Source organism: Protopterus annectens, chromosome 2.part1 (genome assembly GCF_019279795.1).
Source record: "Protopterus annectens isolate FY-2018-M chromosome 2.part1, PAN1.0, whole genome shotgun sequence".
Taxonomy (NCBI): domain Eukaryota; kingdom Metazoa; phylum Chordata; order Ceratodontiformes; family Protopteridae; genus Protopterus; species Protopterus annectens.
In genome coordinates, this window is record NC_056729.1 from 579,821,083 (window position 1) to 579,846,720 (window position 25,638).

The 25,638-nt window shown below is 42.8% G+C and overlaps 1 protein-coding gene across 3 annotated transcripts in view; it reads right to left on the reverse strand.

The window, feature by feature from the left end:
* Nucleotides 1–25,638, reverse strand: part of CGREF1 (cell growth regulator with EF-hand domain 1) — a 372,647-nt gene that overhangs the window by 83,115 nt on the left and 263,894 nt on the right. For all 3 annotated transcript variants that reach the window (XM_044062355.1, XM_044062354.1, XM_044062357.1), the window contains exon 5: nt 12,469–12,593. In XM_044062355.1, coding sequence (XP_043918290.1) covers nt 12,469–12,593 — 125 coding nt within the window. The remainder of the gene's footprint in view (nt 1–12,468; nt 12,594–25,638) is intronic.

Consider the following 25,638-nt stretch of genomic DNA (forward strand, 5'->3'; position numbering starts at 1 on the left):
GGGTAAATTTGAATATTCCTTTGTCTGCAAAAAGCAATGACTGGAGCCAGGCATTTTGTGAAAACTCTGGGAGCAGTGGATAAGCCAAAGGGAAGTGCAGAGAACTGAAAGTGTATAGATCCTGCCCTGAAACATAGATATTTCCTGCAAGAATCCCTGATTGGGATGTGTAGATAGGCCTCTTTTAGGTCTAGGGTGGCTAACCAAGCATCCTTGGATAGCATAGGAAGAAGCTGCTGGAAGGTGAGCATTTTGAATTTTGGTATCACCAGGAAGGAGTTTAGAATTGATAGATCAAGGCTTGGGCACCAGGTGCCCTCCTTTCTGGGTACCAGGAAAAGCCTGAAATAGAAACCTTGGCCTATCTGGACTGCAGAAACCGGCTGTATTGCCCTCATGGACAGCAGGGAATGGAGTTGGTTTTGGGCATCTGCCCACTGGTTTGGAGGAAGATCTGGGAACCCTTTTGGGGTTGGCAATGTGTGGAAATAAAATTTGTATCTCTGGGACACTATGTTGAGGACCCATCGGTCGTTGGTGATGGAGGCCCAGTTTTTTGCATGGGAGGAGAGTTTTCCTCCTAGGGGCACAAGCAGGTGGGCAGAGGTAAGGGGTGGAGTTGTAAAGTCATTGTGAGTTCTTTCCATAAGGGGGTGGCTTAGCACTCCCTGTTTTTGAAGTGGAGGAACTCCATTGCTTAGATCTCTGCAATCCCTGGGACTGCTGTCTGGGGGGGTCTGCTTTCCCTAGGTTTTGTCTGAGGTGGCCTTGATGGGGTTGGAAAGGACCAGTGTTTGGAGGGACAATGCCTGTTGAACCTTAGAGGCTGGACCTGCAAGAAGTCTTTAACTGTCTGCATAGATTTAGCTTTTTCTTCCATCTTTTTTTAAGACCTCTTCTGCTATGGTGCCAAACAAATTGTCTTTGTGCAGTGGTGAATCCAATAGTTTTGATTTGACATGGTCTGGCAAGGTCTGTTCCTTAAGCTAAGCATGCCTTGTAAGTGCAGAACATGTGACTGCTGCCCTGCAGGATGCTTCTAGGGTGTCAAAGCCACATTGCAAGGTGTGTTTAGCAACTTAGCTTGCAGAATGCATAAGCTCCTGTATCTCTGTATTTTCTGCACAAGCCGAAAAGGTAGATATTTTTTGTTTTAGGAGTTCCATTGTATGTTGCTGGTATTTCAGCATGTGGAAATGACAATTTAGTGCTCTAATGGAAAGGGTTGCAGAGGTGTCTACTTTGTCATCCCTTCTGTCTAAAGCGTGGGAATCCCTGTCCGAGGGGGTGGGATTCTTAGCTGTGGTTGCTTTTATTCCTTTAGGTCCTTGGGAGATGACCTCTGGGTCAGCAGTAGGATTTTTGAAAAGAAATTTGTGTGAGTCAGGGACTCTGTAATACCTGTCAGGTATTCTGAGAGCAGGTGGGAGGGTGCCAGAAGTTAAACTGGATTCCATAAACACATCATTCACAACATCCAGGACAGGAGGAATGGCTAAAGGCCTGTGCTGTGGTAAATCTAAGAATTCCCTGAGTCTCTTCTTGGACTGAGGATAGTCCAGACATTCCCATTGGAAATGCTCCCTTAAAGTATGTAGGGTTTCACCAAATGAAAACTCCTCTGGTGGAGAGACAGAAGGAATGGATTCCTCTGCATCTGAATAAAGCAGACAAGGGTTGCATGTCTTCATATTCAGAAACCTCAGAGTCATCGGACTCCTGGTCAGGTAAAACTGCTGGGGACAAGTCTTTTTTTTTTTTTTTTGGAAGGGGTGGGCTGGCTTCTCCTAATAAGCATAATAAGGTCTTCCGCCATTTTAAGCATTTGAGATTGAGGCATGGAAGCAGGTGCTTGAGCTTGGATCGTCAGATTTTAGGAGTAGTTCATACCCTGGACCTTAGAAACTCGGTAGTTTTAGAAAGAACTGAAGACGTGAAAGAAGTTGTCTGTTTGTGTCGAATATCGGTAGTGCAAAGAACTTCATTGGAAGCCAGTGCCTGCTCAGCAGCTCTGGACCCATCCAAGGTAGAGACATCCGCTGGATCCTTAGTCAAAGAAGAGTCTTGCAGCATACCGGGACTCCGAACGGGTCTTGGTAGCGGCCTACGAATCCACAGAAGCAGGCATCAGGGGCTGTGAAAGCGCCTCACTGAGGACTGATGAACTGGTGACTAGCTTAACGGAAGTGTTGTCAGCAGTTTTGGACCTGTGTGGTCTGTCTCTGTCTTTATCCTTATGGTTTTTTGGAAGATCAGTAGAGGGATTGCTTACTAAAGCCATTTTGGAATACAGAGATCGAGAGCGAAAATATTTAGCTATGATAAGGACCAGATGATGTATAGTTCTGGCGTTGAACAAAGCACAAAACCGACAGTGAGGGACAACTTGGTTTGGGCCTAAACAGGTGACACAGTAAGAATGGAAATCTCGGTGTGGTATTTCCACAGCCGAGACAATTGTTAACTTTTTCTGACATTGGTTAGAGCAAGAAAAAAGGATCCCCAATGGGGTACTTAGCTTTAGAAGACTTCAACTTCAATTCGGAAACAAAAAACTCAGGTAGTGGCTGACTGGCACTTGTACGAACTGCTTCTGCTTCGGGCTCCTTGGCAAGAAAGACTGATGTAATGGCGTTGGCTGCCTGATTTTATACCACTGATGACCTGATGTCAGTCCTGGAGCGACAGCAACCAACACAGAAATACTAATCCTCTGGTATTTGAGCTGAATGAGGGCTACCCCTGGCAGGATAACCCAAGTGTGATGACTGCAACAGTGAAACACGAAGAACATTGGTAGTCACAAAAGAAATCAGTTTGTGTCGAGAATCGGTAGTGTGAAGGGCTTCCTTGGAAGCCGGTGCCTGCTCAGTGGCTCCGGACCCATCCATGGTAGAAACGGCTGCAGGATCCTTAGTCGAAGAAGAGTTTTGCGGCATACCAGACTATGAAAGGATCTCAGTAGCGGCCTGCGAATCCACAGAAGCGGGCATCAATGGCTGCGAAAGCACCTCACTGAGGACCGGAGAACTGATGACTAGCTTAACGGGAGCATCGTCAGTAGGTTTGGACCTGTGCAGTCTGTCTCTCTCTTTATCTTTATGTATTTTCAGAAGATCTGCTGTCAGATGGCTTACTGAAGCTATATTGGAGTTTGAGGACTGTAAGTGAAAATATCTAGCTACAATAAGGGCCTGACGACAGATAGTTCTGGCGATGAACAAAGCACAGAAGTAACAGCGTGGGACATCATGGTCTGGGCCTAAACAAGTGACGCAGTAAGAATGAAAGTCTCGGTGTGGTACTGGCTTTCCACAGGTGAGACAACTGTTAACTTTTTCTGACCTCAGTTAGTGCAAGAAAAAAGGATCCCCAATGGGGTAAGTAGCTTTAGAAGACTTCAGCTTCAGTTCGGTAGATGAAACTCAGGCAGCAGCCGACTGGCACTCATGCAAACTGCTTCTGCTTCGGGCTCCATGGCAAGAAAGACTGATGTAATGGCGTCGGCTGCCTTACTTTATATTACTGATGACCCGATGTCAGTCCTGAAGTGACAGCAACCGATGCAGAAATACTAAGCCTCTGGTATTCAGGCTGGCCGAGGACTACCCTGGCAGGGATAACCCAAATGTGATGACTGCAACAGTGAAACACGAAGAACATCATTGTTGATAAACATATGAAAGATGACATTAAGCAGGACAGTCTTACATGCAACACTAAGCAAATTGAATAAGTCCGACAAATATATGTAAAAATGGAGGAGAAAACCAATTAAGTAGCAAAACCTTGCTTGAACAGTTGTAAAAAATATGTAAACTTATATAAATGGGTTAAACCTCTTCAGATCTTCCAGGTAGGAGATACACAATCTCTATTAAATGGAGAATATCTGCTATTGTCACAACTTAGTAGGAGTGAACATTCAATTTGCCCAATTGCATGCTGAAAACCCACCCCTATTCCAATCTGCAGTTTTCTAGTTGTGTAACTAACTTCTTCTTCTTGCCACAGCAGATCACCTGTCTACATGATTGGCAGTAGAGTTTTATGGTGTCAAGTTGCTAGCCCGTCGCCCAACCTTCTACAGGAGGCACACACTCACACCTAGGGCCAATTTTAAAGTGTCCAATCCACCTACAGCATGTCTTTGGGAGGAAACCGGAGCACCCGGAGGAAACCCACATGACCACAGGGAGGACATGCAGACTCCACACAGAAGGCACCTCAGCCAAGGATCGAACCAGAGAACCTCTTGCTGTGAGGCGACAACACTAACCACTGTACCACACTCTTTCTCAGGATGTTATGTAGTTAGTTAAACTATGAAGTGAACCAATACTTTAATAGTACTCCATGAGGCAGACCTTTACATAAAAAAGCAATCAACAGGTACTTACAGTGTTCAAGATTTACAAGTCCAATTGATAGATGACCAGGACATATAGGAAAGTCCATCTAAGAAGCCTTGAAGCCCATTTCTGCAAGACAACTAAAAGCAGCCATGTCAGGATTGGGTAAATACTGTACACCCCATAAAAAGGATGGGTATGAAAATGGAGAGGTTATCATGTGACTATATGCATATTGGAAGAACCAAGAGGGGTGCTTAGCCTAAGGCTTCTTAGTGTTTTCTCCTCTTACTGACCCTCTTAAAAGAAAACGAACAGTCAGATAACAGAGACAAAATGTAAGTGCTATCTCAAAAGCCTTCTGTCTCAGTAGTAAGAGGCATGCACTGCAGTATCCCTCCCCGTTGTGCGTAACTTAACCTAAAACTGAGCTGCTGACTAGTACATAAAGAGAGGTCTGCATAAAGAAATTCAAAGTTCTTCCTGCCAAAAACATGTCTCTATAAACCATACACTGCAGTTAAATAATTACCATTCATTCAAAAAAGCTCCAACAGCATCTAACTTTAAAATGTCCAAATGCTTGAATAATAACTGAAACACCAGGGAGTAGGAAGTAGTGAGAATTATTTGGATAACATCTCTCTAGTAAATGCAGAATAGCTATAAATGTGTGCTGTTGCTATCTCTCATATATTCCTAACAACACACATTGAAATACTGCAGTGAAAGAATTTTTAATGGGCATTGTTACTGTTCCAGGACTGATAAAAAAGGAGTGACTATCTTCTTAAATACCCTCTTCTTAAATAAAGGAAATGGTTCTTGTGAGGACGAAGGAGAGGACATAACTGCCAACCTAGCATTACTGGAGGGTTGAACCATAGTGTGGGTAGGCTGCCATTGTGGCTTGCCATCCTTGGGGAAAGTCTTTCAGCTTTTTTAGGGCTTCTTCCCTTGTCTCCTGAATCTGAGTGACTTCTTTGAATCAGTCTCCAGAGCTGTGGACGAGGGTAAGGCAGTCCACACAGCCTATCTGGACCTGGCCAAGGCCTTTGACACCATCCCCCACTCCAGAATCATAGATAAACTTACTAAGCTGGGCATAAATCCCTACGTCACTCGATGGGTTGCTAACTGGCTTACTGACAGAACCTAGACAGTAAAAGTAGCCGACTCCAAATCCAGCTCCAGACAAGTGATAAGTGGAGTACCTCAGGGTTCAGTCCTGGGACCACTCTTGTTTGGCATCTACTTCTCTGAAGTATAGGCCAACACTAAGGGACTCTGGCTAACAAAGTTTGCAGATGACTGCAAACTGGGAGCCATTATTGAATCCCCAAATGATGTGGATATTCTACAAAAGGGCCTTACAGAAACAGATGCATGGTGCCAGAGCCATGGGCTCAAGCTTAATGCCAAGAAATGTATAGTTATCCCCTCTGGAAAAAAACATGTACCCATGAATTACCACATAGATGGCAGGACACTAAACATCGAAAGTGTGATGAGAGACTTAGGGACACAGGTGGACAGTGGTCTCACTTTCAATTACCACATTGCCACAACAGTCAGGAAATCCTTCTATGTGGCACACCTCATCACTAAGGGCTTTTCATCCAGAAAAAAGGAGGTCATTGTCCCACTGTACTCATCCCTCATTAGACCAATTATAGAGTATAATGCCCCGTTTGGTATGTACTTCACAAGACATCTGCAACAGCTTGAAAGGCCACAGAAATACCTCACTAAAAGAATCACAGGCCTAAACCAGATGCCATATACTGACCCTCTAAAAAAACTCCAGCTATACTCTGTGGCATACCGTCTACTCAGAGGCGATCTCTGCTTAACATACAAGGCCATGTCAAACCCTGAGCTGTTGGACATGCTCCACTTAAAGAAATCCCAATGCGTCAGAGCCACACGCTCCAGGGATCTAAACCTTATCATCACAATGAACAAAACATGCTGGAGGGATAGGTTCCTGACCCAGAGACTCCCCATACTCTGCAATAGACTGCCCATACATATCAAGCAGAGCGCCTCTTTGGCCCTCTTCAAAAGGAACCTTGATGATTGGATGGGAGATAGGAAATTCACCCGGGGTTCATGTCAGCACCCTGCTAGACAGGGGCCTGGAGAAGTAAATATTGTGGGAAGAAATATCCAAGGAATTGTTATGGCTAGGCTTGCATAGGCCCTAGGGCCGATAGCCTAGTACCAACCTATGAACCAACCTATGAACCTATGATGCAGTGACCTGCCCAGTTGGAGTATATTTCCACAGAAGGGATAGGTATAAAACCTGAGATTTCCAACCTCTTTTCTTCAGCTATTTGATAACTGGCAAGAAAGTCACCAGTAGACTCTTTTATCATCTAGTATAATAGTTTTCTCAGGTGTCTAAAGTAGTGACAGGATCTTCTCCTTTACATTGTAAGCCTTGAACCTAGCGAAAATCAGGCTAGCCATGTGAAATCTCATAGTCTGTTGCAGGAAAAGTCTGTTTGAGAGGCATCCACCAGGAACCCAGACCATTCTAATAGTCTTGAAGATAAAATTAATAGAATCCCAACCCTCCAGATCCTTGGAAAGCCCATTAAAAATGTATATTTTTTCAGTGAGCCATGTCTTCCTGGCCCACCAACCTGGCTTCTGCTAGCTCTCCATGTGACTCTGCATTGGCTAGCCAGTTTTGAAGGTCAGATACTGTGTTATCCAAGTCAACCATATGGTCCAAGTGGAATGATATGGCTCCCTTACTCTTGCCCCCGCCTATATATTTTTTTAAGGAAAACTGATATTTTGTAGTTCATGTAAGACAGTGTCACACTTAGTGTCATTGGAGGTCCATTCCTGAGAACTCATTCTGGCCACTTGACTTAAGCTATTCTTTTTGGAGATATAATATTTGCATCATTAGCAGTTCAATTTTATGTCTTTCTATGCTGGTAGGTTCTGCTTTCTCCTTTTTCATTTGTTTCTTTTTTTCCAAGACACAAGACTCAAGTCAACAGTTAAATTAGTTAGTTATCAGTGTTCTGCTAACCGTGCAGTAATAGATGAATAAACTTGGTTAAACAGGAATTTCAGAAATGGCTGGAGGGATCTGAGTCAAAAGCATGCTACCTGCTCTCCATTTTAAATGGAAATCTTGATGAGGCCTTTTTATCATGAATGGCTGAACTGCTCTCGACATAAGCTGGTATATTTGTTGGTAAATTGTTAGTATATGCAGAGATTAGGCACACAAATGTTCAAAAAAGGAAATTAGTTCTGAAGTACTTCCTTATCTGACATCTCTCTCATTTCATAAAAGAGAGATTTTATTCCATTTACAGTCAGTCTCTTCCTCCTTCAATATGACTTAAAAAAGTGTTTTATTTGTATAACTTAACTTTTTGTTGCTACAGAGAGAATTCATTTTTGAAACAATGTGGACTAGAGAACATTCTTTTAAAAGCTACGTGACATTTTGTTACAGCTTCCACATGAAAATTCCTGCATGGATATCGCACTAACTGCTAGCTATGAATGAAAATTTTTCTTTCCTACTTTTTTACTCAGACAAGATCTACATAATTGGTTAAGGATGTTAATAATTCAGTTATATATCTATTTTGTTTGATACCCAAATATTACCACTACTTGAATCACCTTTTTCATGAATTTCCATTGGTTCAAGTGGATTCATTACAATTTATTGTCTACATCTAGCAACTGTTTTCATAAAAAGTAAGATACTAGTTGCTATACTGCTTAAAACAGAGAATTGATAAATGTATATATAGCAGTTCACTTTCACTAGCATCTGCCATTTTACGTTTTTAAACATGACTGGTATTTCTTACCTTTAGGAACATAACATTTCTTTGTTTTATGTTAGAGTTTTAAAGAACTGATAATGGTCGTAGCCAGGGACAGACAGATGAATTGTTCATGTTTTATTATTAATGGAGAGTAATATCTTCCTTCCCAGACCTTAAATTAAATTGTCTCTCAGTCACTCTCATGCTACCACCAATTATTTACAAGACAACGGTTTGAAAGGAAAATAAGTTCTGTCAGTAAGCACACCTTTAAATCTGTTCTTTAGAAGTATATCAGTTAAAGATAAAGTAAATACTTAATATCAGTGTGCAAAGTAAATCACTAATAACAGAATTACAGGATGTGGAATAACCTTTAACATCCACCTAATAAACAAGCTTTGACATAGAGGTGATCCACTAAGCTGTTTTTATTACAAACATTTTTAGTGAGACCGATTATTCTTTTAGCACATCTGGTAATAATAAACCTTTAGGTATAATGATATGAAGCGATAATATCCTTTGTGTAATTTTGCATGTTAAAATGTGCTTTAAAATGAAATAAACAGCACGGAACCTTTATATAGTAAAGGTCTGCAAATGAGGAAAACATCTCTTTCCTCAATATGCAGGTGCTTCATTTACAGTAGGAAGACTTCAAGCAAAGATGATTCAAAAGTTTTCCTTAAGATAAGTAACCATGGTGGAACATAAACATTAGGTGATCATTTTTTTTTTTGTTTCAAGGAAGACTGGCATTTAGACTTTGCATGAACAGATGGTATCCATTTTATGACTATTTTATGAGTATGGTGATTGCCAAAATTTACTAATGCCTAAGTGTGGTGATACTTTCCATTTCTCCTAGGGGTTGATAAAGGTAAAAGAAAAGGGTACAAGTCATTAATTCCTGAGCACTTTCATTTTAAATCATACTTCTATATGGAGAATGTGGAAAAGAAAACGTTTTGTCTTGTATTCGTTGTTTAGGAGGACATAATTGCTATACATGTATTTTACATGTATATACTTATCTTTAAGTAGCAGGGCAGTTGTTTGGGATTGATGCTATCCAGTTTTGTGAGATTTAGCACTGCTGACTTTTATCTGTAGTGTTTTCAGTAAAGTAGCAGTTGGCTGGCTAAAGAAAAATAGAATTTCCCATAACAGAAGCATTTAATATCAGAGCTTTTTACATTTTCTAATAATTTCACAGACTTAACCAAGACATTCCTTCAAGTGATTGTAATTGTCATTGCAGCTACAGGTATAGCATCACTACAGACTTGTAAATTGACACTTGCATGTCAGGGTGCAGACTGTTATGTTTCAATTAATACTCAGACCTAATAAATATAAGTGAAATCCTGCCTCCACACGTAGATACTTTCAGCATTTCTTCATAACACCTTTTTATTTATTTATTAATAAATAAATAAAATAAAATAAATAACACCTTTTGATAAATCAATCTTAGTAATAGGCCAGATAAACATCTGTCCCATAATATTCATGGTTACACTACATATGGTATGCTCAGGTGAAGAACTGGATGCCTCATCTGAAACATCTTCATGGTCAGAATGTATATACTAAGGGAAGTATACATGAGTTTAATAACACTATTACACACCTCACAAAAGAGAAAAAGGGATCCTCTTTGTTTTTTTTTGATTTTCATTCCATGAAAAGAGGTAGCAGTGAAGGTTTATGTTCAGGTGGTATAAACAAGGATGTGGTTTGGCCTCTGAAAGTAACTTGCAGTTTGGTCCTTGTTACTGCCCTGAAGTTGCTGACTGAACCTCTTTCACCGATAACTTATTATCAGACAAAGGTGAATGTATAATTCAGGTAGAAATGTGCTGAGATGTGTTCGTAACCTTCACTGCTGCTGTGGCATTAGTCTCCTCTATGATGGAACCATCTCAATCTTTTGTACCTTTCACCTCCTTGTATTATCCTTGGTATTACCTAGTTTACTGTCAAGTGACGGAAAATCAAAATACTGAATGATGAAATTTGTCCCTTCTCCACTGTTGTACGATCTTGGAGTTGGTATTTATAGTTAGCAGGGGGTGTGAGAGGTGCAGCCCCCCACATGAGGGGAGCAGGGGGGCTTGCCCCTTGCATTAAACATGTATTCAGTCTTTTGGTTTTCAGTCATTTGACAGTAAACCGCATTACACAGGTAGGTACTAATAGAGATGGCTGTCTTTCTAGAAATCTCTGCGACACTAGGGCCAATGCAGGCTGCTTTGGCTCCTTTGTGTATGTCTTCAAGCCTCTGTTTTAGGAGTTGCCATGGTACACAGCTCAGCAGGACTCACAGATTCTTGCTGATCACCAGAGCTTGATGGCATGGATTCCTTCCTGCTGTGAATGCATTCATCCCTCTTTGGAATAAGGTTCCTCATTTTCCTCATCTTCTTTGACTTCTTCTCCAAAATCTTTAATTGTTTTTCTGGTAAATATTAATTAAACACTTCTAGGTGTCTTAACCTACTAGCCTGTGTAATTTAGCATGAGTCTCATATTTTTCAGCATTGTGGTTAGAAAAAGTACTGTGTAATGTAGTCTACATTGTATTGCCTACAATGCTGTTGTTGTGTCTTTCGGCTTTTCCTGGTTAGGGGTCACCACAGCGGAACTCCGGTCCACTAATGATTGGCAGTAGATTTTTATGTGCCGAGTTGCCAGCCCTGACGCACAACCTTCAACGAAGGTGCACCCATTCATGCATGTCTCCACACAGAAGACGCTTTAGCTGAGAATCGAACAGGACAACGTCTTACTGTGAGGTGACAACGCTACCGCAGCACCACCAATAAGCATACTAATTATCTGTACTGATGTCATATCTTGGTCTTTTCCCTTCTCATAGATAGCTCCAGTTATAGTAAGAAAGACAGGACAAAACTGTGAAACTGTGAAAAACAGCTATAGATTGAATCTCTGTGTAACTAAAATCATCTTCAGAAATACTGAGGTATCAGCAACACTCAGAAATAATTAAGAGAACTGAACAGAGTGAAGAACAGTTCAGGATACATAATGAAGCCTCCCACCACCTATGGCAGTAACATCATTGACATTAGACCTGTGTTGGTTCATCATAAGGAAGTGAGCTACTACTTGGAAAAATCTTATCAGGAAAATGAGACATAGAAGATATGTAAACCCGAGATGTGATGGTTTAGTTTACAGTGACCCAACCCAAAGACCGCATTTGTTTGTTTATTTGGGGGAGTGCCTTCTCTTATTTATTTAGTTTGTTTATTGGCAGAATTGCCTCTCTCTCTTTATGAATCAGCTCAGTGCAAAAATCATTTCCACGTCATCATGTCAATGTGCATGTATGCTGTGTATGTTATATGAATAAAATGTGAAATAATAATAATAATAATGAATATGACACTGAACAAGTCAACCATTAATGCCAAAACTCCCGTTACCATTGAAATTGAGCAGTTCTGCTAGTAGGTCTTTGCTTACCTGAAACAACACAATAAATGTAAATAAGTCTGCATGTGTTGCTGATATTAGCTGCACTCTCAAAAAAGATGACATTTTTATCCACTCTTCAAGGCAGTCTGATCAAATTAGCTACAGCCCTTAATACACAAATATTTGAAGTCATGTCAGAAGCGACTTTGGTTAAATGTCAAGGAATGCAACTACTTGGTAGTACCAATAGCATAGCCAAGACATCTGGCACCCCTGGGCAGTTCCTTAAACTGGAAACTCTGAACTCAAACTTGAAGTGCAAAAACTAAAAATAAAAAAAAACTCTGCAGCTGTAGCAAGCTGCTAAGTTAACTGTAACAAGCAGCTTCCTAATTTTTGAACACACACACACACACACACACACACACACACACACACACACACACACACACACACTAAGTGCTTCAATCATAACAGCAAATACAGTATCAGCATTCATTTATGTAGCTGCAATATCTTCAGTTTCATAAATCAATGCCAGTACTGCACTTGCGTATCATTTGCGGCTGCCACTTGCAACTCCTAACAGCTTGCGCCTGGGGCAGGTGCTCCCTTCACCCTAACCTAGTTATGTCTCTGCGTGATAGTACTTCACACTGTACACATGCCATTCAGTTCAAAAAGACAAAGTTTCCTGCCAACTGTACATTCAAACTATTAAATACAGTGATTTACTACAGGTATTTCTAGAAATGGCAGAATATAGAAAGGCTCATTGGAACACAAAACACCATGTGGTTCATACTGATGGGACGAAAATTTCAGATATGAATGTCTGAGCCCACGTATAATCTTACCAATTCTGGAGTCTGTTGGTCAGAAGAATATTGAGAAAGGAATTCAGACAGAAGCCTCATGAGTTCCAGACCATCCAAACAACCACTTTTATCATAGTCATGGAGAGCAAACAGGTGCAACAAAACTGAAAAGAAAAATAACAGTGAGCAAACACAGTTAAAAAAACTAACACAACAACAAAGAACAAATGCTACCTGCAACAAATGTCAGGGTGAAGGGCTTCTAGTCCACAGCATTTATAAACCTGATTTGAATAGTATAAATGAACACTTCTAATGTTTCTTTGGGCCTTGTGGAGTAAGGTTTATCTTCTTGGATACAATATGGTTCTAATGTAATTTTGCAAATTAAATCTTAGCCCAAAACAGTGTTATGATATGTCTGTGTTTAATGACATACATTTTTAAAATGCAGCTACTACCTGTATTTTTCCTAGCTGTAGAACTAAGCACTGCTGTTTCAGTTCCTCTTGTATCATATTAGATCTCTGTTGAGCTCATACAAGATTAGGAAAAACTGCTTGTAATTCCAAATCATCACCTTCAGTACAATTTAGTGTAAGATATGTATGACAGCTGTGTATCAATGGACACATATCATTAAAAACAGAGAGGATGACAGGTAGATTGAGGTGCAGAAGTACTAACCGAGGATGCTAAGGCTCAAAATGGATGATCTTGTTATTGTGCTCTTTTAAGATGCATTGCAAAAGACAGTGACTTAGGAATATACTGATACTTTATCTGCTTGTTCTGTATATCTCTTTTGCAACATCAGCAGAATGCATTGGAGGAAAAGGTATATTTCTGAGGGGATACCACTGCTATGGAACAGACTCCACATCCGCATAAAATAATGTTCATCCATGTCCATTTTCAAGTGCAACTTAAATTTATGAATGTAAAACAGGAAAATGATCCCAGGACTTCCCCACTAGTACTAATGGACAGATGCAGTTCCTAAATGCTTTATCCCTTGCATGGGTTCCCTCAAATTATCTATGGTATGATCCCAGTTATTCTCATTTGGGGTAATATATAATTATGAACCATGAAATGGATAAGGCCAATCTATAATAATATAGGGTCATAGGTTGGTACTAGGCTATCGGCCCTAGGGCCTATACAAACCTAGCCAAAACAATTCCCTGGATATTTCTTCCCACAATATTTACTTCCCTGGACCCCTGTCTAGCAGGGCAACTGATGTAATCCCCAAGGTGAATTTCCTGTCTCCCATCCAATTGTCAAGGATCCTTTTGAAGAGGGTCAAGGATGCACTCTGCTTGACATGTATGGGCAGTCTATTCCAGAGTATGGGGAGTCTCTGGGTCAGGAACCTATCCCTCCAGCATGTTTTTTTTTCATTGTGATGACAAGGTTTAGATCCCTGGAGCATGTGGCTCTTGAGAGAGTGGGATTTCTTTAAATGGAGCATGTCCAACACCTCAGGGTTTGACATGGTCTTGTATGTTAAGCAGACATCACATCTGAGTAGACGATATGCCACAGAGTATAGCTGGAGATTTTTTAGATGGTCAGCATACGGCATCTGCTTTAGGCATGTGATTCTTTTATTGAGGTATTTCTGCGGCCTTTCCAGCTGTTGCAGATGTCTTGTGAGGTACATACCAAACGAGGCATTGTACTCTATAATGGGTCTAATGAGGGACGAGTACAGTGAGACAATGACCTCATTTTTTCTGGATGAAAAGCCCTTAGTGGTGAGGTGTGCCACACAGAAGGATTTCCTGACTGTTGTGGCGATGTGGTTATTGAAGGTGAGACCACTGTCCACCTGTGTCCCTAAGTCTCTTATCACACTTTCAGTGTTTAGTGTACTGCCACCTATGTGGTAATTCATGGGGTACATGTTTTTTCCCAAAGGGGATAACTATACATTTCTTGGCATTAAGCTTGAGCCCATGGCTCTGGCACCAAGCATCTGTTTCTGTAAGGCCCTTTTGTAGAATATCCACATCATTTGGGGATTCAATAATGGCTCCCAGTTTGCAGTCATCTGCGAACTTTGTTAGCCAGAGTCCCTTAGTGTTGGCCTGTACTTCAGAGAAGTAGATGCCAAACAAGAGCGGTCCCAGGACTAAACCCTGAGGTACTCCACTTGTCACCTGTCTGGAGCTGGATTTGGAGTTGGCTACTTTTACAGTCTGGGTTCTGTCAGTAAACCAGCTGGCAACCCATCGAGTGACATAGGGATTTATGCCAAGCTTAGTAAGTTTATATATGATTCCAGAGTGAGGGATGGTGTAAAAGGACTTGGCGAGGTCCACATAGGCTGTGTGGACCACATTACCCTCATCCACAGCTCTGGAGACTGATTTGAAGAAGTCGGTCAGGTTCAGGAGAGATGATTGGCCCTTCACAAACCCAAACTGGGTGGAGTCCAGTGTTTGAAGGTTGCCAATGTCTTTGTTTATGCGTTCCATGATAATGAGTTCCATGACCTTGCAGATCAGGCTTGTCAGACTGATGGGACAGTAGTTTCCAGGATCCAAGGTGGATCCCCCCTTGTAGAGTGGGATAACTGTAGCTGTGCGCCACTCAGTGAAGCCTGAGGTGAGGCTATGATTAAACATGACACTTAGGTGAGGTGTCAGTTCATTTTGTAGTTCATGTAGTACACAGCCTGGGATGTCATCTGGTCTCATGGATGCTGTATTCTTAGCTTTGAAAAGTGCGGTTTCTACCTGTGTGGCCATGATTACTGGAATTTGGCAATCTTTTGGTAGGGGGTGAGAGGGGGGTGAAGTTGGCACTAAATCGATCTGCCAGGATATTGGCAATATCCTTGGGATCAGTATATTTAATGTCATTCTGTTGTAGCTCAGAACAGAGTTGAGCATTGCCATTTAGATTCTTGACATAACTATAGACTGCCTTGTGGTTGTCTTTGGAATATTTAGCAATTTTATTTTTGTAACTAGCTTTGGAGGATTTTATGAGGGATCTCAGCTTCTTACTGAGGCTGGTAAGGGAGTTTTTTGCATCCTGGGATTTTCCTCTTTTTCTGCTACAGTTTCTTTCTTCTGTTGTATAGTTTGTTTATGGCAGGGGACCACCAGACTGGCTTCCTTTTTTGGAGGAGAGAATTTTGGTTCTATTTGGGATGGCACGATCCATGCACGAGTGGATGTGCTTGTACAGTGCCTTACTGTAGGATTCAGCAGTTGAACTTTCAATTCCCGTCTACCTGGGTGTCATGAAGTTTGTCACTTCTCACTTGAGTAGCATGAAGTTGGCTTTGGAGAAGTTTTTTTACGGAGGTTTCCTTACTGGGGGCGGGGGGTGGATGTCAAGGGTGATTAGCTTATGGTCAGACCTGACCAATGAGGGGGTGACCACTGGTGTGGAGCATCTATCTCCCATGTTGGTAATGACTAGGTCTAGGATATTGGAGCTCCTGGTGGGACAATGGATTAGTTGATCTGATCCAGGGTGTTGGAATTTATGAATTCCAAGAACCACTGGGAAAACATGTTGGTACCCGAATAGTTTTCCCAGTTAATGGCAGGGTAGTTGAAATCACCCAGTATTAGGGTATTTGGTTGTATCCTAATATTTTCCAGTATGTTTAGAAAGGTGTAGAGAGAATCTTGGGGCATGGTGGGGGACCTGTAGCAAGCTATAATTTGGATTGCAGTCTTACCTAGTATTAGTTGCACCTGGAGAATTTCAGATGCATTGTGTTGAGCAACTAGCCTGGAGGTGTGAATATCCTTGGTGAATATGGACACTCCTCCACCTTTAGTGTTTCGGTCTTGGTTTGATGGCCAAAACATGTGGTAAGAGTTGTAGCCTGGTATTGCAGGGGTGCTCTCTGGGGCCTTGAACCAGGTCTCAGTTACTGCACAAATATTGATGTTCTCCATTTTTAGGAGTGCCTCGAGAGAGTGCACTTTGAGGTTTAGACTTCTAGCACTGAGTAGCATTACCTTCAGATTTTGCATACTTGTATCTGTTACGGTGGTGGTTTTATCCTTTGAACCTTGCCTAAAAAAGGCACTATAGGGGTGGCAAGAGCTTTACCCAGTAACCTGAATCTCAGGGGTGACAGGTACTGACCATTTCTGGCAAAGCATCGTGTTTTGTCGATCATTCGTCCCAGGCAGACAGATACTGGATCCCCTTTGAATGACACCAGAAGCTTAGCCAGTTGTTGAAGTCAATCATTTTGTCCTTATACTGTGGTATCATTCTGGTGGAAGGCAGGATGCTACTCAGGGTTAGGGTCATACCTGCCTGGGCCACATGATCCGAGAGCTCTTCCATGTCTCTTTTCATGTAGTCCAGGGAGGTATGTTCCAAGTCATTCACTCCAACATTGACAATGACAGAGTCGTATTTGTACTTGTTGTGGAGTGACTTGAGTGCATGCGTTATGTGGCGGATCCTGGCACCCGACAGGCAACTGACTGTAATTTTCTCCTTGTTCAGCCTGGTGAGTGGGACATCAGTGTGCCTGACTATAGAGTCACCTATGACTAAAGTGTTGCGTACATTGTCTTGCCTTAGGGGCTGTTGTCGGGTGGCACACTGGTGTTGTGAGCTATGTGTTACTTTGGTTGTGACTGGTGTTTGTTTGCGTTTCAGCTTTGGAGGTCCTTGTTGCTTGGGCAGGCTAATGTTAAGGGCCTTCGCATATGTGGGTTTAGTGTTGCTATGTGCGGGTGTTGATGGTATGGGGTTTGAAGGGCTTTGTGTTGCTTGAAGTGTACTGTAAGTGTTAACCTTCCCCTCTTGACTGTCTAGCACAATTTTGGCTGGAGAGAGCCTTGCTTCCAGTTTGGCTATGTAAGTGCATCTCTCACAGGTTGTAGTGTTGGGTGGTAGGAGAAGAAAGTTGTCTGTGTACATGAGGCAGTTGCTGCATTGCCCCAGTATGCCCAGAATCACCAGGTGGACGGGAGAAATCACTGGAAGCTGACCCTTGGACATACCTGTTTAGGTGCATTTCTTGTAAACTGCAAGAGCTGTTTTCCCTTTCCTTTGCAAGGTACTTTGCAATTATAAGCTGTTTAGCGCCTACAATGAATTTCTCCTTATTAACAAAGAAAGTTGAGTGCTTGTATCAGTTTAAGGCTTCCTAGTACTTTCCAGCAGGTTCTAGAGCAAGTGCTAGTCACAGGGGTTCCAAATTTAATGCTACTGCTGAGAAACCAGCTAGTTCTAAGAGAAAATTTGAAGAGCAGACTTTCTGGCACCTGAAATAGTTTAACAGTGGCCCCGCAGTGCTGCACGATTTGAAAAATGCACAAACACACATGTTTTTAAGACAGAACTGGGATAGGTTATTTTGAGCACAAAAAAGGAAATTGGCTAGGCTTAAAATGGTCCACAAAGGCAGCTAGCCTAGTACTCTCCTATGAGCCTATATAAGAAAGGTAGTCTAGTCACCCTGTGGTTAATGTTGATGTCTCATAGGTCTATGGTGCAGTCCTAATACTAAATTACTTCTGTCTTATCATTACTTGCCCTGCATGAGTTTTGTCAAAGTGCAGGAATTTTCTTAAGAAAAATGTCAAAGGCTGCTGTAAGTGGACCACATATAATGCATTTATCACTACCCTCCCGCTCTCCTGTTTATACACTATGTGGTACATTGGGCAAAGAGCACCTTTCAGCGCTCATTGTTTCTGTAGCAGTTACAGGTTTTACAGGCTCAGGTTACTAGCCCAAGGCCCAACCATTCTTAGAGGGTGCAACACACACACACACACACACACACACACACACACACACACACACACACACACACACACACACACACACACACACACACACACACCTAGGGCTAATTCAGAGTGTCCAATCCACCTACTGCATGTCTTTGGAATGTCAGAGGAAACTGGCACACTCAGAGGAAACCCACACAAATGCAGGGAGGACATGCATACTCTACAAAGAAGGCACCCCAGCTGAAAACTGAACCAGAGAACCTCTTGCTGTAAGGCGAAAACTCTAACTGCTACACCAGTGGGCCGCCCTTAGCATAGCCCTACTGTGCTACTTTCATGGCTAAGTACAGTTGTCTTTGCTTAACACAAAAATAAATTAAAGCTTAAATGAAAAATCATCTGCTGCCTAGCACAGAAGTATCAATGCAGCTACCAAATCACCATTTCACCTTTTTTTTTCTTGATGGATTTTATGCAGACAATGACTCAGAACTTTAGAGAGTGGGATATTTCACAATACATGCTTGGCACTAAAGACGGTACCACTACTGAAAACATGGCAGTAGGACAACAATTAACTACTCAGTTACAAAAGCCAATGTAGGAGTCACTATTAGTACAGATCCTGGAGTGCAAGGTGTCGTATTCCCCTTACCACATTTAACTACTTGTTACTCAATCAGTACTGAAATATCTGGACAAAGTAGCAACGCTGCTTATAGGTTCATAGCTTCATAGGTGTGTGCTAGGCTAATGGCCCTGGAGCCTTTACAAGCCTAGCCCATAGGATTACCCTGGCATCGTGCCACTCGACCTTAGTTCCTAGTGACTCTATCAAGTAGAGCCACTGGAGTGATCTCCGTGATGAATTTTTTGTTTCACATCCATTCATCAAGATTCCTCTTGAAGGGAGCCCATGAGGTGCTCTGTTTGACATGTATGGGAAGTCTGTTCCATAGCATGGGCAGTCTCTGGGTTATGAACCTGTCCCTCCTGCATGTTCTGTTGATTGTGGTAACGAGGTTGAGGTCTCTGGAGCATGTGGTGCGGAGGAATTGGGTTTCTTTAGATTCAGCATTTCTAACAGAGCTGGGTCAGACATGGCTTTGTATGTCAAGCAAAGATTGCCTCTAAGTAGGCGATATGGGACAGAGAATAGTTGGGAGTTTTTTGAGTCTGTCCATATAGGACAAGTGTTTAAGGCTTAGGATCCTCTTTGTGAGGTACTTTTGTGGCCTCTCCAGTTGTTGCAGGTGTCTAGTGAGGTACATGCCAAATGGGGCATTGTACTCAAGGATTGGCCTAATCAGGGAAGAGTAGAGGGAGACAATGACCTCTTTCTTCCTGGATGCAAAACCCTTAGTAATAAGATGTGCCACATAGAAGGACTTTCTGACCACAGTTGCAATTTAGTGGTCAAAAGAGAGGTTGCTATCAACCTGTGTTCCCAGATCTCTTATAACGCCTTCTGTGTTCAGTGGACTACCATCGAAGTGGAAATTCAAGGGAATTGGGTTTTTCCCAAAGGGAATGACTACACATTTTTTTGGCATTGAGCTGAAGGCCATGCTTCTGACACCAGTCGTTGGTCTCAGTGAGGCCTTTCTGTAGGATGTCAACATCACCTGGGGAGTTAATAATGACTCCCAACTTGCAATCATCTGTGAACTTTATCAGCCAGAGTCCCTTCATGTTGGCCTGGACTTCTGAGAAGAAGATACAAAACAGGAGAGGACCCAGGACCGATCCCTGTGGGACTCCACTCGTGACTGGTCAGCAGTCTGACTTGGAGTCAGCTACTTTCACACTGTGGGTTCTATCTGTGAGCCAGTTTGCAACCCACCTAGTGATGTAGGCGTTGATGCCTAGCTTAGAAAGTTTTTCTATGATTCCTGAGTGGGGAATGGTATCAAAGGCCTTGGCCAGATCAAGGTAGGCTGTATGAACCACCTTGCTTTCATCCACAGCTCTGGTGACTGACTCAAAGAAGTTGACCAAGTTGAGCAGGCATGAGTTACTCTTCACAAAACCAAACTGTATGGGATCCAGAGTTTGGAGATTCCCCTACATCCTTGTTTATTAGGTCCATGATAATGTGTTCCATAGCTTTGCATATCAGACTTGTCAGGCTAATGGGGCGATAGTTCCCAGGGTCTGTAGTTGCTCATTCTTTGTGGAGAGGGATGACTATAGCAGTGCGCCATTCGGTGAGGCTGTGATTGAACAGGCCACACAGGTGTGGTGCCAGTTCACACTATAGTTCATGTAGAACACAGCCAGGGATATTGTCAGGTCCCATTGAAGCTGTATTCTTGGCCTTGGACAGTACTGTTTTAACCTGTGCAGCAGTAATACTGGGTGACTGGCAATCTACTGGTATTGTGATTGGTCCTTTGGGGGGGAGGGGTAAAGCTGGCACTGAATCTGTTGGCCAGCATATTGGCAATATCTGTTGGCTCAGTATAGGAGGTACCATTGTGCAGTAGCTCAGATTAAATCTGGGTATTGCTGTGGGAGATTCTTTACATAACTATAGAAGGCCTTGTGTTATTCTTTACTTTCTGCTGCAATTCTGTTTTCATAGCTAGCTTTACAGGATTTGATGAGGGATCTCAACTTTTTGTTGAGGCTGATAAGGGAGTTTTCCCAGTCTTGGGAATTCACCTTATTCCTCATAAGTTTCCTCCTTCTGTTGTAGTTTGTTTATGGCAGGGGACCACGAGATTGGCTTCCTTTATTTTTTGGAGGAGAGTATCTTGGTTCTATTGGGTATGGCAAGATCCATGCATTTGTGTACATGTTTGTACAGTGCACTGGTGTATGATTCAGTGGTCATGTAACTATTCTCCATTTGCATAGGTGCCATGAAGTTAGCCACCTCTGTTTTTAGGAGCCCAAAGTTAGCTTTGGAGAAGTTTTTCATGGTGGTTACCTTTGCGGGGGGTGGGAGGGATGTGGATTTCCAAGGTGATTAGTTTGTGGTCGGATCTAACCAAGGGGAGTTGGCTATTGTTGTAGAGCAATGGTCAACCATGTTAGTAATGACCTGGTCAAGGACATTGCTACCTCTAGTGGAGGTGAGAACAAGCTGGTCCAGAGCATTGGAATTAATGAATTCCAGGAAACGTTGGGCAAGTGTATTGGTACATGAGTAGTTTTCCCAATTAATGGAGGGGTAATTGAAGTCACCCAGTATGAAAATGTTAGTTTGCAACCTAATATTCTCCAGGGTGCTTAGGAACGTGGAGTGTGAGTCTTGGGACATGGTGGGGGACCTATAACAGGCTACGACCAGAATCGCTGTCTTACCCAGTGTTAGCTGCACCTGAAGTATCTCTGATGCGTTATGTTGGGCTACCAGTCTGGAGGTGTGCGCATCCTTTCTGAATATGGAAACACCACCGCCTTTGGAGCTTCAGTCCAAGTTCTGGGGCCGAAAGGTGTGGAATGAGTTACAGCCTGGTAGTGCAGGGGTGCCTTCTGCTGCCTTGAACCAGGTCTCTGATACAGCACAAATGTCAATGTTCTCCATTTTAAGGAGTGCTTCCAGCACTCTTATCATGTGAGGTGAGTGTCAGGATTGCGTGCTGTTGCTTTAACAGATGATTTTGAAAGAGTACTAGTACAGCTTACTATAGCCCTTGTACAACAACCTGAACAAAAAGAACAGTAAGTGTATTTACTTTGCTGTTGACTCGTAATCTATCGTAGAATACTTTCCTAAACTATTTTTATCATGTCTGTAGTACAGTGCATCTGTTATTTTGGATTATTACAGGGGGAATTTAATAAAGCCTACACTGTCTTTTTTGCTGTGTAGGGATCATGCCACTCTGCTTACATGAAAGTAAGCAGGCTTGTGATACAGTAAGCACTGCTCAGTGGCGCGCATGAGTGTACCACCACGTGAAATTCCGTGGCATGCAAGTCACCTCATAAAGGGATAAATCATATGCAAATGAGGCAATTATAGCGATCTAGCAAGCAGATAGGCAGCCCTGCAGGCTCCATGTTGGTGTCCGTAGTGTACATGGAAAAATTCCATGTACAGGATTTCAGGCAGAAAACAGGGGGTGTAAAAATGCAGGTAGATGGACAGAAATGGCATAGCACATACAGATATGAGCAAAACTATCCACCATGTGTTCAAAAATGTAAGGGAAATAATTTAAAATAATTTAAATTTTTTAATTCTCTGGATATGTTTGTGCAGTGCACAGCAGTGTGCAAACAGGGTTTTATGAAAAAAAAAGAGTGGAAAAACGACATTTAATAGTATGTAACAGAAATGTATTATAGGACCATGCATGGAGTATCTGCAATGGTGATGTTGCTAATGAGGTAGGGCCTGGAACCGTGTAGTTTGCAGTTTGTGTGCATGGATCCCTGTGCAAATGAGGTGGGGTTACTAAATAGCACAAATGGGTATCCGTGTCTGCATATCCCTTCTTTGTAGACACAGAAACATGTTGGTGTTCATAGAAGAAATAGCTGACATAAAGAAGGGGTGTGTCTGAGGACTTGTAAGCTCATTGTAGCTCAGCTGCATCTGTTTGCTCGGTACAGTGCTGTGCTCAGCAGGGGGGGTGTGTACACTGGCTGCTAAGCTTTATTTACCTTCAGGGTGCGTGTTTCTGCATGTGTTTGCATGGCGTGCCACCATACTGAGCATGACCGTTCGGGGGGGGGGGGTGTACAGTGACTGCTGAGCTTTGTTTACCTTCATGGTGCTTGTTTCCACGTTTGCATGACATGCCACATTGCTGTGAGTACCTAAAAGCAATGATGTAGTAATTTGTTGTGACACTAGGGCCAGTAAATGATGTTAATGATATACTAGGCAGGTGGAATGTATCATAGGTAGCCAATTATGCAGTCAGCACCTACAGTAGACCACTATAAAGTATGCATACATCCTACATTCTGATTTTTCACCCATACTCTGCACCGTTAGAGTACAGACTTGGGAATTTTAACTGAAAGAAAGCTAGGGGCTGCTGAAGGTTTACTAGATGCCAAAGTCAATGCTGCTGCTACTGCTGATGCTGTTGACAATAGGCCTAGGCAGAGAAGGAGAACACTGTTCAGGCCCAGGTTAACCTTCCAGGAGCTACATGAGCTGGAGATTGTAGAGCACTACTGGGTGGGCAGGAACATACTATAAGAACTCATTGAGCTCTGCAACCCTCCACTTAGACCCAGAGCCAACAGAGGGGGAACCCATCCCTGTGGAAACAAAGGTATGTGTAGCCCTTAGGATAACAGCCACAGGTACCTTCCAAAGAACAACTGGAAACATGATGGGGTCTCACAGACATCAGCATCCAGGGTACTCCACCAGTTCCTGGATGCCATGCTATCACATACCAGTGAGCACATTTATATTCCTCTCACCCCTGAGGTGAGGGCCAGCAATATGCAACACTTCTACTGTGTAGCAAACTACCCTGAGGTACTGGGTGCCATAGATTGCACTCATGTACACATCAAAGCACCACCCAGTGAGCAGGATAGAATCTACATCGATTGCAAGGGATACCACTCCATCAACTGCAGGATGTATCCAATGCCCAGGGCATTATCATGAATGTGTGTGCTGGCAGCGCAGGCAGTTATCTTGACTCCCATATCTGGCACACATCACAGCTGCACCAGATGTTTGCTAGGGGGGCATCCCACATGACTATTTACTAGGGGATGCTGGCTACGTCCTGGAGCCGTGGATGATGACACCCATCAGAAATGCACACACACCCACTGAAGAATGCCATCATAAGGCACATGCACAAACTAGGGACATGACAGAGTGTGTGTTTGGGCTGCTGAAGTCACGGTTCCGGTGCCTCGATATATCTGGTGGAGCCCTGCAGTACTCTCCAGCCACATGTGCACATATGTTCACAGTATGTGCCATGCTACACCGTATGATCCTGTGGAAACAGCTGTAGCAGGATCAGCAAAGGGAAGGGATAAGCAGCCCCCAAGGGGAGGGATACACAGCCCTCCACCAGTGCCTAGGTCACCAAAGGCAGAGGTGTGTCCATATTCATTAAGGATATCCACACCTCCAGGCTAGTTGCTCAGCATAATGCATCTGAGGTTATCCAAGTGCAACTAACTCTGGGCAAAACTGCAATCCAAATTGTAGCTTGCTACAGATCCCCCACCATGCCCCAGGATTCCCACTCCTCTTTTCTTGATGTACTGGAAAATATTAGGGCTCAACCAAACACCCTAATAATGGGCGATTTCAACTGCCCCACCATTAACTGGGAAAACTACTTGTGTACCAACACTTTCACACAACGCTTTCTGGAATTCATAAACTCCAATGCCCTGGATCAACTTATCCACACCCCCACCAGGGGCAACAATATCCTAGACCTAGTCATTACCAACATGAGTGACCGGTGTTCCACACCTGAAGTCAACTCCTTGTTGGTCCGATCCGACCATAAGCTAATCACGCTTGATATCCACATCCCGCCCCCACCCCCCATTAAGGAAACCATGGTAAAAAATGTCTCCAAAGCCAACTTCATGCTTCTTAAGACAGAAGTGGTGAACTTCATGACACCCATACAGATGGACAATGCAGTTACGACTGCTGAATCCTACACAAATGGACTCTATAAGCACTTACACAAGTGCATGGACTGTGCTAGACCAAACAGAACCAACACGCTATCCTCCAAAAAAAAAAAGGAAGCCAATCTGGTGGTTCCCTTCCATAAACAAACTGTACAACAGAAGGAAGAAATTGTTGCAAAAGAGAGTAAAATCCCATGAATGGAGGAGCTCCCTGGTCAACCTCAGTAAGAAGCCGAGATCCCTTATAAGATCCTGCAAAGCTAGCTATAAAAACAAAATCGCCACTGATTCTAAGGACAACCACAAAGCATTCTATATCTAGATCAAGAATCTCAATGGCAACACCCAGATCTGCTCTGAGTTACAGCACAACGGCATGAAAATTATAGAACCAACTGATATTGCCAACATCCTGGCAGATAGGTTCAGTGCTAACTTTACCCCCCTCACCCCCTAAAGGGCCCATATCTATGCAGGAAGAATTCAGACTCCCTGTAATCACAACTATGCAGGTAAAAGCTGCACTCTCTAAAGCCAAAAACACAGCATCCGTGGGACCAGACAACATCCCAGGCTGCATTTTACACGAACTTCAGAATGAACTGGCTCCCCACCTAAGCACCATGTTCAATCATAGCCTCACATCAGGCTTTGTGCCCACTGAATGGTGTACAGCAACAGTTATCCCACTCCACAAAGGGGGAGCCACCACTGATCCTGGGAGCTATCACCCTATTAGCCTGACGAGCTTAGTCTGCAAGGCCATGTAATGTATCATCATGGAACTCATAAACAAAGACATTGGTAACCTCCAAACTCTGGATCCCACCCAGTTCGGGTTTGTGAAAGGCAGATCATGCCTCCTGTACCTGATCGACTTCTT